We start from the raw sequence: 16,354 nt of genomic DNA, 5'->3' as shown, positions 1-16,354 counted from the left end.
CTCCCCTTTTCTTTCTCTCTCACATTCGAAGATCCATTGCATTATCTGCCCGGTTTCGCATAGGCCAACCATGGATATCCCTGTCTGAACTCTCCGCAAAGCTTGAGCACTTTATGAGGACCATTGAAAATGGATTCATTGAGAGGCCCAGATACCTTCACAGACATATGTCCCATGCCATGAGGATTGCTACTGGTGGCCAGTTGAGGGTATCGTCATACCAGCGTCCATTTGAGACAGGTATAGCAAAGAGCATTCCACACGACAGGCAGATATGCAGATTACGCAGCACTAGAGTGACAAGGGTTAGAGGAGCATTACATGTTTTAGAAGTCTACTATGAGGTACAGGGACATTTGAACCGTTTTTCCAAAGACGAGTTTGGGACTTTGGCATGGGTGATTCACGACAGAGATCAGAAATGTCTAGGCTTATCCTTCCTAGAGCTTAGTTACCACAGAGACAGACTATTGAGACAGCCAGCCGAGAGACTAGACACCATACAAACATTCATCACAAAAAATCTTTAGAACCCCCCCACATGACTGTGACAGATACTCACCAGCCCACTCAGTCGCAGTCCCTTCAGATATCCAGGTGCCCCTGCCCTCGAGATCCAGTCTCTCTCTCACCAGCTCCAGATTCGGGAGATACCTCAGTGCAACAGGGCACAGGGAAGCACCTCCCTAGGCAGTGGACATTACATCCCTGTATGATGTCATCAAGGAGGACAACAAATGATGTTTGGTGATACATGAGGTTTTTTATGCTGACTCCTTTGTACACCCAGGGTCAGCGAAGTACAATGGCCCTGTTTTTCTTTCGGCAATTTCTTTCTTTTCTCATGTTGTTGACATTCAGTTCACTGTTTTCTTTCAGCAGCCTGTTTCTTTTACCCTGTTGTTCACATACAGTTTACTCATGGATCATATGTAACATTTTTTGGACTTAGACATTTTTTGGACCCAGAGGCACGCTACATGTGGATTAGCCTACAGCTCTCAGAGGTGAGAACAGTTTACTTGGCAATATGCTACTTCCCGCCAAAGGGGTCGAGATTCAACACAGGTCCCATGGAGGACCAGATTGGAGGAGGAGAGGAGAGAGGGGCCCTTCCTAGTGAGTCTCCATACGCCACTCTATCCACAGATATCCTACACTATTCGACCATGGGGGAGGTTCTCCTGATGGGGGATTTCAATGCACGCACACAGAATCGACAGTGTGAATCATTCGACTTCACAGATCCCCTCATCCTACAGGCACTACACGATGTAGATGCAGGGACCACGAGGATGTCAGAGGACAGTGGGCCAGATAGTACAGGTTATGGGCACAACACCTTCTGGACCTGGGAGCTAGACACAATCTCGTTATTTATAACGGGATGTCACAATGGCCAGAATCGGGAAGACACACATGTTTCCCATCATCAGGAGGCAGCAGCACTGTGGACTACATATTGGGCTCGCGGGAGAGCACAGACCTAATAGACTCTTTCACTATCCCTACATGCCCCATTGGTGCGGACCATACTTATTTGGCTTTTTCTCTTAGGAGCTCTCTTGATCTGCCACCCCCGACCACTCAGGCATCTCGTACCATCTTCCACTTTACCCGGGAGCTTGCAGACGTTCATGATTCAAAAGTACATGATGGCCTCTTTGGTATGGACCCTACAGCACCCATTGATGTACTGACGGCCCAGCTTTCACACATACTGCACACAGCAGCTAGCCACAGCTTTCCACACCATCTCCAGACAGGGAAGCCACCTAGATCCGGGGACATGCCCCAGAAGAGATGGTATGATAATGAGTGCAGAGAGCTTCATCGACATCTCCGAGCCCAGATAGCGAAAGGGGAAATAACACAGCAGCAGGCCAGTAGACAGATGCGGTCTCTTACACGCCGTAAGCGACGCACATATGAGGAGGCTCAATACTGGGACATCTACCACATGCTCATGAGCAAAGATGCAGCCACTGCTTGGCGACGACTCAGAGAGCCACGCCCCCCCACCCCGATTACTGATCCTCAACGCTGGCAGAGTTCTGCAGAAGGGCATGTCCCCACCGAGACTCCAGCCATTCATCCCTCGCCCCAGCCATTCATCCCTCGCCCCACCGAGACTCCACCGACCTCATTGGTTTTCTTTACTACCGATATGGTATCTCGAGCTATACATAGATTCCAACATGGAGAGCTGAGGATCACAACGGCTTACAAGGTGAGCATTTCATTTATGCAGCTGACACACTCTCCTTTTATTGCTTACCTCTTTAACAGGGCTCTGATAGAAGGTTTCCCGGCTGAGTGAACGATGCACACTATTGTACCGATCCACAAAGCTGGGGACATGTTGGACCCAGGTAATTACAGGACTATCATGATTGGTCATACCTTGGCCAAACTCTATGGGGCTATCCTGGAGGCAGAATTGAGCACACACGCTGAGAGGGAGGGGCTTCGTGCCCCTGGTCAGGCAGGTTTTCGGCGGCCTTCTCTACTATTGATCACATTTTCACCCTGAGATGCCTGATTGACCAAACTCGGGCACGGAGACAGAGACTCTATTGCTGTTTTGTGGACTTCCACAAAGCCTTCGACAGAGTCCCGAGAGAGCGCCTCTTCCACCACTTACAGACACTGGGCATACCCCCCGACATGATGTGGGGGATTTACAGATTATATGAGCAAGTGTTTGGACGAGTTAGATGCCCAGGGGGACTATCAGACATGATTGCCAGCACCATTGGTGTGATGCAGGGCTGCCCTCTCTCCCCGACACTCTTTGGCTTATACATCGACGAGGTAGCAGACTACATCATACACGGAGGAGGCTCTGGGATTGACATCTCAGGTACGACTGTACACATTCTATTATATGCTGATGATATCATTCTTGTGTCGGATACTCGGACAGGGCTACAAAGGCATCTACAGGCCCTGGATACTTTCCGTGCAGAGCGAGGACTCACAGTGAACCTTGGGAAAACCAAGGTTATGGTCTTTCATACATCAGCACAGCAGTCAAATGCCAGACTATCCTTACACTAGCCCGAGGACAGGTAGAGGTGGTGGGCTCATATGTATACCTTGGGGTCACATTTACCAGCTCATCAAGGAGATTCTCTATGGCACAGGCAGCCAGAGACAGAGTGACACGAGGGTATGCAGCACTAGCAATTTTGGCACAGGCAGTGCCACCAAGCACACTTCCAGGAGCTCCGTACTAAGGGGTGGCTATTTGATACACTAGTTACTCCAGCATTGATGTATGTAGTAGCAGTATGGGCACCAGGTTTGGCTACATCCTCATGGACACAGATAGAGCGCCCTCAGATTTTGATGCTCTCACGGATGATCCGTAGCAAACCTTCAATACCACATGATATCCTTCGAGCGGAGTTTGCTGTACCACCTATGTTAGTAGAGGCCATGTTCCAGACTATCTTTTATACACAGGATGCGGGAGCTCCCACCAAATCGGGTATCTCGGGCTGCTTTTGAGGCATCCAGGCAGCTTGCTGAGGAGGGACATACCTGGTCATGGTACTCCTAGGTGGTACAGTGGATATCATCACACAGGATTGATATTGACAGATTACCACCCTTACAGTATGACCTAGCTGCACCACACAGACGCCTCTCTCAGAGAGAGGAACAGAGTCATGAGACATGACATTTGGCACGGCCACATACAGGAGACTTGGCTATCTCCTAGTCATCCACTCCCGACGAAGATGCTCTACTACAGAGACGACTTCTTGAGCACCTCCACAGACGGCTTCATCCAGCGACCACGATACTTGGAGGTCCACTTATCACATGGAGCCAGAGTAGCCATTGGGCGACTAAGGGTCTCATCACACCAACTAGAGATCGAGACTGGGAGAGCAGCACGCATCCCTCGAGCAGAGCGCATTTGCAGATTATGCCAGACGGGGGTAGAGACAGAGGAGCATTTTGTTTGCCAGTGTGGTGCTTTGCAGGAGATCAGGGCATGCTATCCTGAGGTTTTTAGAGGGACCACATCACTTGGACAGATCTGGGAGAGATCGGAGCAGAGACAGCTAGGCAGACTACTACTAGCACTACAGAGACACAGGGAGATCTTACTTCAGACACCCACACATCATATAGCGGAGGAAGACAGTCCCAGTTGACTGACTTCTTCCAGAGATTGGCACCAACAGCCCAGCCACACACATTGGGAGTGACATCTCAGCGAGCGGAGGAGATTCGAGCTAGGCGACGACCTAGACTAGCCGGCTACCAGGCACCACGGCTACACCACAGAGAGATCGCGGCCATCCGGTCTCGACACCAGCAGGAGGTCCAGGAGCAGCTGGCACATTTTCGCTCTAATCCAGGACGCATGTTCCAGACATTCACGGCATCCTCAGATCGAACGTATGACATATTGTACCCAGACTATGGGACTGGATGGAGTTAGGAGTAGATAACATATCATACTTGTATCACCCCTTCAACATATAGAGATGCATTAGTAGCTCTAGTACTCCATCCACACCCTCTCGTTTGTACACCACCATTGAGTCCCCTACGGTCGTGTTGTCATACTTGTACACTTTATTCTCACTCCACATTTTCCTCTTGATGACTGGAGGAACATCATTGTACTACTTGTTTGTCTCATAGGCCAATTTTGGCCTTTTGCAGACGTTAATATATCTTTCTTTCTTTCTGTCTTTCTCTCTCTCCCTTTTTTTTTGTGTGTGTGCACGTATGCACCCCAATCATAAGACATATTTCTTGTAAACTTTTCCTTAAAAGATGCTCTATGGCAAATGCTTTTGTAGAAGCGTGTGGATTTTCACCCAGCTACGTTGGTCACCATCAGCACCAAGGCTAGGAGAAACGTTTTGGCTCTTGGGTAGCTTTTTGACAGACATCTCCTAACTTGCTCTTCAATAGCCAATGCCGGTCATATGACACGAATGCATGCTTGAGAAGTCTCCATTTGTCCTCTTATTGAAAAGGTATTCCAAATAGAGGAGACCAATCTGGACACCAATCAGCACAAGCTTTGGCTGCTCTCTTTTCACCTTCTGGGGCTGCCTGTAGTGCTTATAATGCTCCGTGCTGATATTCTCATACACCACTTGCTCAATGCTCTTGCATTTCCCCTTCAACCATAGTCACCAGGCATTTCAAAAAACGTGTTTCAAAAAAGTTTCAAACACGTGCACTCAGCTTGATCGTGATAACGCACAACAGGGCCTTCTTGATACCTTAATGTTGTGAGAATCTTTAGCATCAACTTTAGTGAGTAGAGAGAGAGAAGAGAATGAGAATGTAGAAGAGGACACAGTATTGGGTCCCAATACCCACTGAAGCAACCCCCCCCCCCCCCCCCCCCCCCCCCCCCCTGCAAGCAGGAGTATTTGCTTATATTATTCTTTGGAGAAATGCTCTACAATGCTGAGTACAAGTGATATGAATGCCCAATGCAAGGACGAGGAAGACCGTACGTTGACTGAGTACCCACCTAGTCCAAGGCTCTGCTGAGGACTCTCCTTGGCCACTGATGCAAGTCTAGATACTTGTAGGGCTGCACATATGCTGGCTGAATGTGAAGAGGAGCTTCCTTAGCCTGGAGTCGACTGGATGCTGCAAACTGTGTACTTTGCTGAATACCTGAATGCTTTGTATGGGACTGAGGCACACGCTTATATATGGCCTCCTATTGCTGGTCGGCTGCCAGAAAAGGCCGTCGGCCTGTTGCAATTACCCACGACTGCATTAATGACAGATGGCTGCTTAAAATGCCTGGTCAGGTGCAATAAATGCCTATCGGCTGCTACGTAAAGCCCACAACTGGGAGCAATTGCCTAGTCAGCTGCTGTGGGGCAGGTCAGGTGCTGGCCGACTGGACTCCAAGCCACATGGGCTGGCCGACTGAAAGGCAAGGGCTTGGATGCCCTTTGCAAGGCTAGCCCATGTTGGGCTGCCTTGGGGCTGGCCTTACGGCTGGCCCCCTTCTTTGTGCAATGAGCCTAACATGCCTACATGCAACTAAGGCTATGGCTTGACAACTATATGCTTCTGAAAGATGCTTTCTCCAAGTGGGTTAAGAGGACTGACATCTGGACTGACCTCTAAAGCTCAGAGACTGACCTACGTAGCTCGTGCCTGATTGTCCTTGGACTAAGGGCTCACAATGGGGTCATGGCGTCCGACACACAATCCTAAAAAAGGTTTACTTCTGTATAAATGCTGCACTGATGATGCAGGGTGCACGTGACATTGCCTCTTGCTTAACTTGGCAGTACGTTCAGGGCTTCCAAGTAGTCCGCCATCTGTTGGCTAGGAGGGCAGCTAGCCTGCACACACACACACACACAACCTCAAGCACAAAGAAACATGAGTGCTGGAAAAGATGTACTCAATGAATAATAAAATGAAAGTACAATGTGAGTACATAAAGTAGCCTAGGGCAAAGTGCCCAACACACATAAGTGTGTTCACACGGGAAAAAACCTATGTCCAATCACATGGAAAAAATGCCCGTGAGTAGGGTAGGAGGGCAGCTAGCCTGCACACACACACACACAACCTCAAGCACAGAGAAACGTGAGAGTGCTGGCAAAGATGTACTCAAGTGCTGCTAGTGACTGCTTGGTTTGTCCCATCGTGCTGGGTTTTTCATAGGGGATGCATTGGTCAGCTTCGTCGGCTTGTTTGGAACTTCCTTTGGTTAGAGGATTAGATGGCACTGTACACACCACGACGAGAGTGGCTTGGGATACCGTTATTATGTCTAAGCAAGAGGGAGGATTAAACATCATTGACCCGGAGGTGCAATGTAAAGCTTTATTTTGTAAGCTAGTAGTCAAAGGATTTCTTCCTGACCTTGAGCCTTGGAAGGACTTTCTTTTGCAGCAAATTTCGAGGTGCATTCCGACTAGGGAGGTGATTGGATTTATAGCCCACGTTTTCTCTTCTCAGATGCAGAGCACTGACCACCTTCTTCGCCCTTGGTGAGATCTTTTCTGTGAGCTTGGGATTGCATGAGGAGCTTCTCGGTTCATATTCCTCCGCGGTCAGTTGAAGTGGCTTACACACAGCCCATTGTGTGGAATGACTTGATCTTGGATGAGTTTGGTAGACCTCTTGGAGCAGCCCATTGTGTGGAATGACTTGATCTTGGATGAATTTGGTAGACCTCTTGGAGCAGCCATGCATATCCTAATCTTGTTTACAATTAATTAATTCTGAGACACGCAGTCAGAGGGTGAAGAACACTCTTGACTGTAAGCAACATGATAAGACCAAAGCGAAGACCACAACTACGCACTTTGGCGCTTTGATACGTGAGGTTGAGGAGCTCAGGGCTTTGAGGGATGGTCCAAATGTAAGCCTTGGAATCCAAGGCTAAGGCTCCTGCACAAGATGTTACATTTGATGCTAGCCGACAAGATGGGTGTTGAAAAACCCCGTGAGCTTGCACTTGCAAACTTGATCTCAAATTTGGTTGGTAACTTGGTCATCCACCCCATAGGGTTGTCGGTGGTGATTCACGAGATACTCAAAAGGAGAAAAACATGACAATGGCTTCTTCTACACATAAAGTGGCCTTCGGATAGGTCTTCTGCAACTTGCAAGACAACACGAAGGTAAGTTCAAGGCTGATGTTCATCAGCAAAAGGGTGGACAGCCACCTAAGCATGCACCTAAGCATGCACCTAAGGATGCAGGATGGCTCGCATACCAAGCTGGGGGGGAGTGGGGAAAGGGGGGGGAGGGATGTCAAGGATTTGGGCTGTTTAGATAGCAATATGATGGAAAGTGTTTCAGGTGTGGCAGCAAGGATCATGTGGTTGCCGAATGTCCAGAGAATCTTAAGGATACAGAGGCTTAGATGCCAGTTGAAAACTATGAATAACTTTGTATATATTTTCTATTGTTCATAGATGAAAATCGATGAACTATTATCGCCATGCATCATTCTTGGTGAATCTTGATATTAGGCAAGACAGGTGATATGTATCTGACAAATTTTATGATGTATAATATTTTTGTAGCCATGATGAATTATGTGTTGCTTGTGACTATATTGGAGCATCAATCTTGGTTGACAAGCTCTGAATATAGTTTATCTTCATTTTTGACATTGTGAGGAATGCCTGATGGTCAAAAGCACACGTTCCTCACCGGGAAAACCAATTGGTTTTTCACAACGTGAAAACCATGGCATTTTCACGTCACAAATTTGCATTTAATTTCATGTTTAATTAATCGCTGATGTGTGCAGCTAATTATTTTCCCAATTAATTGTTGATTTAAACAATTAATTGATTAATTATTGATATGTGTGTGCAATTAATTGTTTTCCCAATTAATTGCAATTGCTCATTGTGCAATTAATTATTCACATGATTATTTGCTTAATTGTTGTCACAAACTTCTAATTTATTAGATCATGCAGGACATGATTATCCCATTGGGCAGCACAAGGGACTTGAACACTCTGGCCTTGTACACACAGTGTACTCTATGGCAGAGGGAGATAATGAATACAAGAGATACATTTATCTTTACATGTGCATATGCATCATTGATGCTTGTTAAGTGGACTTTCTTTTTTATTTGTGTGACATTGTTTTGTGGCGTGGACAATGCTTGGTATTTTGTATGTGAATGTCCATGGGACTCTGGATGGCTACGTACTCCTGTGGACATGCGTGTGCACTATGCACACTTGTTTGGACCTAAAGAGCTGGGTCTAATGGATTTTGCATGTGGTAAGTACACACTTAACATAATTTACAGCATTATTGTTTATATACACTAACGTTGATATGTGAGAGGGTCACATAATTATTAAAAGAAAGGCCAGACAACTAATAAACGGGTTCGGGAGTAAAGGCTCTCCCACACACTTAAGTGTGGGCACCAGGGACAAGCCAAGGCCATCATTATTATAAGTTTGGGCACTCACATATAAGCATGGGCTTTAATAAAGCACGGGAAAACAATCGTTAAAAAGTTATTAAGCTTTTGGACAAAAGCGTGGAAAATCAGGGCAGCCGATATATTCAAACGTTTTCTTGGGAGTCTTTTGCATATACACATCAGAAGGAGCCTACACTCTCTCTCTCACCCCATCGCTTGGAGCTGAATGTTGAAGAGGTATTTGGGTCCATTGCTGATAAACTTTGTTGCTGAAGATGGGAAACCTCGTCAAAGGTTTGTCCTCAAGCTCATGAACTACCTTGCAACCCAAGAAAAGTGTGTCAATGAAGAGTACTTGAGGTAGTATCTTGTGCTCCTTCAAGCTTGTCTGGAAGCTTTTCACTTGCGGTCGAGTGATTAGAAGCCAAGGGGGGGGCAGGCGACATAGATCTGGTTTGCCCACTGTGACCAGATCACGCTCTTATGGATGTCACCAGCTGTGACATGCATCTTGATTCACCAGCTATGTCCAGATCATGATTTCCCAGATGGAAGTATGACTGACAAGCTTCATCAGAAAGAGATTCTTTATGATGAATATCTCTCACGCGATTTGTGTAATTCTGTGTGTCTTGTTTGGACATGCAAATGCGTGTGAATTTTTTTTAAGATCTAAACAATTTTACTGCATGTCTAGTTGGCGGGGCTCATGGATGTATATATGCAGCTAACCTTATGATTCAATCTTGCACTCTAAAGTTGGTTGTGAGTTTTGCATGTGGTGAGTATTTCCATTACAGTTATGCATTTAATGTTTGGAAGTAAACTCACCTTTATTTTGTAGGTGGCACCTTATTTTTGAAGATGGGGGACAAGTGAGAGGTGGCCTTGTGTGGGCACCCAATCCTCAAAGAAATGAACATGTATGGTTGTTATTTTAACAAGATCTGGACATAGTTAACAATGCATGCGATTGCATGTGGGGACAAGGGACCACCTAAAGGATTTAAGGTGGAAGGGGCGCACAAAGATTTCTCTCTCTCCACCATACTTTGAGGCTTGTGCCATCTCTCCCAGGCTCCAACTTCTGCACAACCCTCATCTGCTACAAAGATCCTAATTTGTTATACAGATTACAGCCTGCTCATTCATTGCTGCGCTGACACATGGTGCTGTTTGGGCTCTTCAGAATGGCTGGTTTTGAGCTGACACAGGCAATACCAGCTATACTCGCTCGGTGTGAGATTAAAGTTGGGTTCCAAAGACCCATCTGGCTAGTGTGTGCATGTGTGGCAGGTCCATGAATGGTCTCTTGTGCCTGAAGATTGCAGGCCAAACTCTTTTGTTCAGGAATCACAGGTGGCAGCTCCATTCGGTGATTGCCTGGCTTGAGGGTCAACATCAATAATCTGCATCAAATTCTAATTTTTATAATCCGAATTTGGGCTTGATAGCGGATTCATCAAGACCCGTGAAGCTTGTACAAACACTTGACAAATATATCTTGAAAGGGAGAAAGCAGCCCATCTTTGGTCCCCAGCACTGTGTACTGGAGCACCCACTCGTGTACAACTTTGTGCATTCATTCCATCTGTATCGTGTGTGTTCCTTATTTGATCAAGTAACTATTTACCATATGTGGGACAAGGCTAGTCACAGTAACACAACATTTTAATATCATATCAAAAAGCTAGGCAGCTTCGGACAGCACAATCCTTTGCTATCAATGGTGTAGACTCATAGGCATTGGTTGTGCCTGTATTGTTTGGGCTTGGTTGTTCTCATAATGGCCATGTAATCATGCCACATTTTAAGAGGTCATGGAATCCATGCTAACCTATGCAAGCAATCTTATGAAAGAAAAGAGAGATCACAAGAAAGAAGGAAACAATGCACCGGAGTATAAAAGAACAAAAGCACGAGGAAAAAACCTTTAAACATGATAAGAAAGTCCATGTCACACATAATAAAGGAGCTGAGAGATTACCAACAAGCACCTTAAAATAAAGAGCTAAGACATTAAGCACACACTGCAAACAAGAGAGAGCATCCTTACCGTATCGTTATCATGAGTTCCAGGATACACCACTTGGTCCACTTCATGATTATGCAAAAGGTATGGGTTACTTGGTCCCCCTCCAAATGCTGAAAAAAAGGTTCAAGATCAAACTTCAAGGAAAGGCATATAAGCATGCCAAAAAGCCATCGAGTGTTTACCAAATTGTAGTACTGCCATCCCTGGTGCACCAATAGCTTTGCGCAATTGGACAACATCTCCTGTTATAACACCCTGCCCATCAAGGAGGTATAAGCATCACCTTCAACACCAACTAATAACAAAATGCCTCTATTCCAAGGAAAACCTACATCATTCTACAAGCATCACTTGAGCATTAAAATTTAGTAGCTAGGTATAACTACATGAAAACCCTGTACATGTGTTCCAGAGACTTGTTTCAATGAGATGTCAGGGTTCAACTTCCAAGTGTCTTGGGAAGGGTGGGTTGTGTTGAGCTAAACCACTTGGGCAAGAGCCTGTTGACTTCAAGACGTACTGTGAGAGGAAAAATAACTAGCGTGAGGCCGTCTCGTTGGGTGGTCAGGCATCTCAGGTAGCTTTGCTAATGATGTTACGGGATGCCATTTTGTAGCTAATAAATTGCTGTATGTCAGCAAGGTTCCATTGGGGCCTTTATGCGTCATCTAGGGAAGGTATAAGTTTGTATAGGAACCCACTTTATACACAGGGGATTAAATAAATAACAAATAAGGTAGGGTTAAAAGGTTTAATTTTTGGTGATCAAGTATGGGGTGATGCATGTGCTGGTTGGTGCAAGAGGCCATGCAGCAAAGGCTGGTCCAACTAGTTTTGTGGGGGGGTCAGTATCTGGTGTGAAGGGAGGAGCTTGTTCTGTAAGGAAAGGAGATGATTCAGAGGATATACACGGACTCTGTTCTTTTTGGTCTTACATACTGTTGTGAATCAGGAATGATTCACCTTGTTTAATCTGTAAGCTCGTGCCTTGTGGTTTCAATGACATAGGCCGACAAGAAAGGCAGCACACAGTGGTAAGTCCATTCATGGATAACGCTCAACAGGAGGGAGTGTCCGAGGATGCCGGACAGCTTTCAAGAGAGGAAGTGGTAACGGTGACAAAGTGGCCGCCTAGTGTACTTCTCCTACAGCCTGAATAGGGCTGCGTTTTACCACCTAATGTGTGCTGTCCTACAGCCTGAATAGGGCTGTGTTTTTGCTGAATCTGGCCACCTTATGCTTTTCTAGATCTGGCCTTCCAGAGCCCTCCACCGGACCCCTTTCATACACCTTTGCCACCCCTGTTTGGCTGCGTTTGAAGCACCAACAAATCGCCTTGCTTGCCTACTCTGTCCGCCCTTTACTTGGTGCATTTGGCCCTCTTTCTTGCCCTTTGGTTGAGTGCCCCTTGCACACACAAAAGCTACATGGTACAGAATTTGCAAAATGCAGCCTTGATGAAAAAACGGGAATCTGTGTGAAAACACTGATGATGATGGGGTTCTTTGAGATGGATCTCCATGCTCTCATGAGAGAAAAAAATGCAGCCTTTCTGCCATCAAAACTGTCACGTGCATCCTACACTTGGATGCCACGTGGACATATTTGCACAACATCAGGTGCAGGACCTGAAGTGGAAACTCGTCCCATGTGAACCCCAGTCCGGGACGAGTTAGCCAGGGTTCCACTCTAAGCATCCAAGGTCACGTGTACAAGTCCCGTACATGGTCTTGGTGAGGTGTGCAAGTCCCGCACATGACGCAATGCCAGTCCGTACTGTGAGTCACCCTCTGGAATGATGTCGAGTGTTATGGGTGTTCGGCTTGCAGCTAGATACCAGGCATCTGGATCTTAGTGTATGTAGTTGCATGTAGGAGAAGGGGGCAGCCCTTTGGGCTACCCCAGAAAGGGGCTTTGGATCCCTTGCCTTAGAGAAGCGGTAGGCCTCAGGCCACCTTTGAGGGCCAATCTAGGGGCCATGGAGGCCCATGGCCAATGCCTTACAGCCAGCATGGCTGGGCATACTGTCGGACAGCCCTGGGGGGACCTGGACAGCAAGGCGGCCAGCCCTTGAGGCTTGGCCAGCCTGTCAGCCAGCCCCATAGCCTGGGCAGCCATTCGGGAAGCCTTATGGCTTGGCCAGACTGCTGGCCAGCCCATGGGCAGCCATGCGCTGGCTGGGCAGCATAGCAGAGGCGGCCAGAACATACAGCAGAAAGGTGGCCAGATCATGGTATGAAAGGCGCCTACCAAAAGGGCAGTAAAACAGGTCATGGAGAATATTCCAGCAGGCTGACCCTTCATGAACCCACCGACCAGCAGAGGAAAAGGCTATAAAAGCATAGGTTTGCACTTCATTTGGTTATCTCATCATTCAAAAGGGGTTGTCTTCCAAAGGCCAGGACAGCCCAGGGAAAAGCTACAGCCAAGGGGAAGGTCAAGAATCAGATCGGAAGATCTTCAGATATTTGCATTATTTGTTTATAATTCTAATAAAGCAAATACATCATTCGTGGTGGGGGGCCTATAGAGGGTATTTGGGGCGCAATATTGTGTCTGACTCTCTCTCTCTCTCTCTCCCTCTTCGCTGCCTGCCTGCACCAGTTCGCCTGCATTCGCCCCCTCTGTGTGTATCCCGTCTCTCTCGGCGCCCACCCCTCCCGCTTCGCTCTGCTTGCCTGCACCCCTCCCGCTTCGCTGCCTGCCTGCACCTGTTCGCCTGCATTCGCCCCCCCTCTGTGTGTATCCCGTCTCTGTCGGCGTTCTTTTCCCACCCACCCTGGCTCAGGCCCCCAAGGCAGCAACATAATGGGGACTTGAATTTCATCCATTTCTTCTCTTTCTCTCTCACATATTTACCTGCTCCTTTCAAACATTCCCTCCCTCTACAATGGGAGGGTCTGCAGATGACAAAATCAGCCAGCTTGATCATATCCTTAGGGATCTTATCAAGGACCAAAAGAAGACATTGGACAGCACCATCACCGCCATCAAGAAGGACTTATTGACACGCATGGGGAAGCTGGAGGCCGAAGCGGAAATATGGAAGGAAGAGAAGCTTACCATGCAAGAGGAGTGGGAGAAGGAAAAGCTCGCCATGCAGGAGGAAATCAACCTTTTGAAGGGCGAAGTGGCATCCTTACGCGATCGTCCACGGGAGGAAGGAGAGACTCTTGAGGTGGACAAAGAGGCAATCAAAGAAGAGATCACCAAAACCCTCACCCACACAATCGAGGGGAAAATGGAGGCGGCCCGCGAAGGATGGGTAGAAGTGATGAAGAAGAACATCAAAAAGGAGGTGCAAGAAGATGTACAAGTGATGAAGAAGAACATCAAGAAGGAGGTACAAGAAGATGTACACATGATGCAGTCTACTCTTGATGAAGAGAAGATGCGACAGATCCGGCGCCTCAACATCCGAGTCACAGGGGTACCAGAGAGCACTACCTCCACGCCCGAGATTGACGGGCGGAACCTATGTACCAAGCTAGGACTAAAGGAGGATGAGCCGCTCCCATTCACTAGAGTATGGAGGACAACCCCAAAGGACTCCACCAAAGGCAAGGCCTTAGTGCTACAGTTCCCGGACGAGGAGAGTAGGATGAGCTTTATGAGAAGACGGGCTATCTTGAGGAGCTTGCCAGGGGACCCCATCTACTTCGATGATGATCTCACATGGATGCAGCTGGAGCACAGAAGATTATGCATGCCGAAGATCAAGGCGGCACGCAAAGAAGGGAAGAAGGCACATTATAGGGATGGTCACATCTACATTGATGGGAAGAGGATCGAATAGCGCCATTTGGCCTATGAGACACGGAGGAAACAACATGAAGACAAAGAGATACACATAGCAATCTGGAACTGTAATGGAGTCCTATGGACACATCCAGGGAGACTTGAGGAGGTGATGGAGGGCCGGGACATCATCTTGATGACAGAGACACATGAGAGCCCGGAGAGGGGCTTACCACGGGTTGAGGGTTATCAGTGGGAGTCAGCTCACCGACAGGGGATGAGACAGGCCACCTCCCGAGGTTCAGGAGGTATTGCAGTGCTTTTCAGGCATGGGTTACATGAGCATGTTCGAGTCCTAGCACAAGACTCAGAGGCGAGATACATGTGGATTAGCTTACGCCTCTCGGAGACCAGATGGATTTATATCGCCCTTTGCTACTTTCCTCCGAAGGGGTCGCGGTTTGCCACCACCGAGGAGCCGGGTGGAGGAGAGGCTAGTGAGTCTCCATACTCTGTCTTATCTGAGGAGATCTTACACTATTCGACACTGGGAGAAGTCTTCTTGATGGGGGACTTCAATGCACGGACTCAGAGCAGACAGTGCGAGATCTATGACTTTGAGGATCCCTTGAGACTAGAGCCGCTAGCTACAGAGGCTACAGGGACCACTCGGATCTCCGCTGATGGAGGAGCTGACAGCACTGGATATGGGCAACATTTGCTGGAGCTTGGGGCCCGACACCATCTCGTTATTTATAACGGGATGACTCAGTGGCCAGATTCAGGTGGGTTGACTTGCTTTCCAGTGGGAGGCGGCAGTAGTACAGTGGATTATGTGATGGGATCCCGGGAGGCACCAGATATGGTGTCTCACTTCACCGTTCCACCATGCCCCATTGGGGCGGATCATACATACCTATCCCTCACTTTCAGGAGCTTATTGGAGACCCACCCACCCATCATACAGCCACCACGCACTATTTTTCACTTCACTCGTGACCTAGCTGAGGTGTACGACTATCATGTTCATGATCAGCTATTTGCCTTAGATCCATCGGCACCCATGGCCATGCTCACCTCCCAGCTCTCACATGTATTGCACTCTGTAGCTGCGAGGAGTTTCCCATACCACATACAGACAGGACGGCCACCTACACCTGGGAGCATGCCCCAGAACCGATGGTATGATGATGAGTGCAGAAACCTTTACCGCAGTCTCCGAGTGCAGAGGGCTCGCGGGGAGATCACCCAAAGGCAGGCAGGCAGGAGGATGCATACTCTCACCCGCCGTAAGCGGCGAGCTTATGAGGAGGCTCAGTATTGGGACACACATCACATGCTCATGAGCAGAGATGCTGCTACTGCTTGGAGGAGACTCAAAGAGCCCCGTCCTCCCACACCTATTGCCGATCCTCAGACCTGGCAGACATATGCAGAGAGACTTTATGATGTGCCTGCACAGCCCCCTATACCACAGCCCACAGAGCCATGCTCCACAGTCTCCACCTTCTTCACCCCACCTATGGTTAGGAGGGCCATATGCCGACTCCAACATGGACGGGCGACAGATCATACAGGATTACAGGGAGAGCATCTCATCTATGCTATTGATACATTGGCACCATTTCTTGCTCATCTCTTCAACAGAGCTTTGTCAGA

General features: G+C 47.8%; 1 protein-coding gene across 5 annotated transcripts in view; it reads right to left on the bottom strand.

The window, feature by feature from the left end:
• LOC147605466 (4-alpha-glucanotransferase DPE1, chloroplastic/amyloplastic-like) overlaps positions 1-16,354 on the bottom strand; it is a 69,688-nt gene that overhangs the window by 8,373 nt on the left and 44,961 nt on the right. For all 5 annotated transcript variants that reach the window (XM_086793381.1, XM_086793382.1, XM_086793380.1 and 2 more), the window contains exons 12-13: positions 11,140-11,212; positions 10,979-11,067 (exon numbers count right to left, since the gene is read on the bottom strand). In XM_086793381.1, coding sequence (XP_086649507.1) covers positions 10,979-11,067; positions 11,140-11,212 — 162 coding nt within the window. The remainder of the gene's footprint in view (positions 1-10,978; positions 11,068-11,139; positions 11,213-16,354) is intronic.

This window comes from Cibotium barometz, chromosome 59 (assembly GCF_041138505.1).
Source record: "Cibotium barometz isolate CiBa-2024 chromosome 59, ASM4113850v1, whole genome shotgun sequence".
Taxonomy (NCBI): Eukaryota; Viridiplantae; Streptophyta; class Polypodiopsida; order Cyatheales; family Cibotiaceae; genus Cibotium; species Cibotium barometz.
Note: the sequence above shows the minus strand (reverse complement) of the source record. Positions and strands in the feature narration are given on the sequence as shown.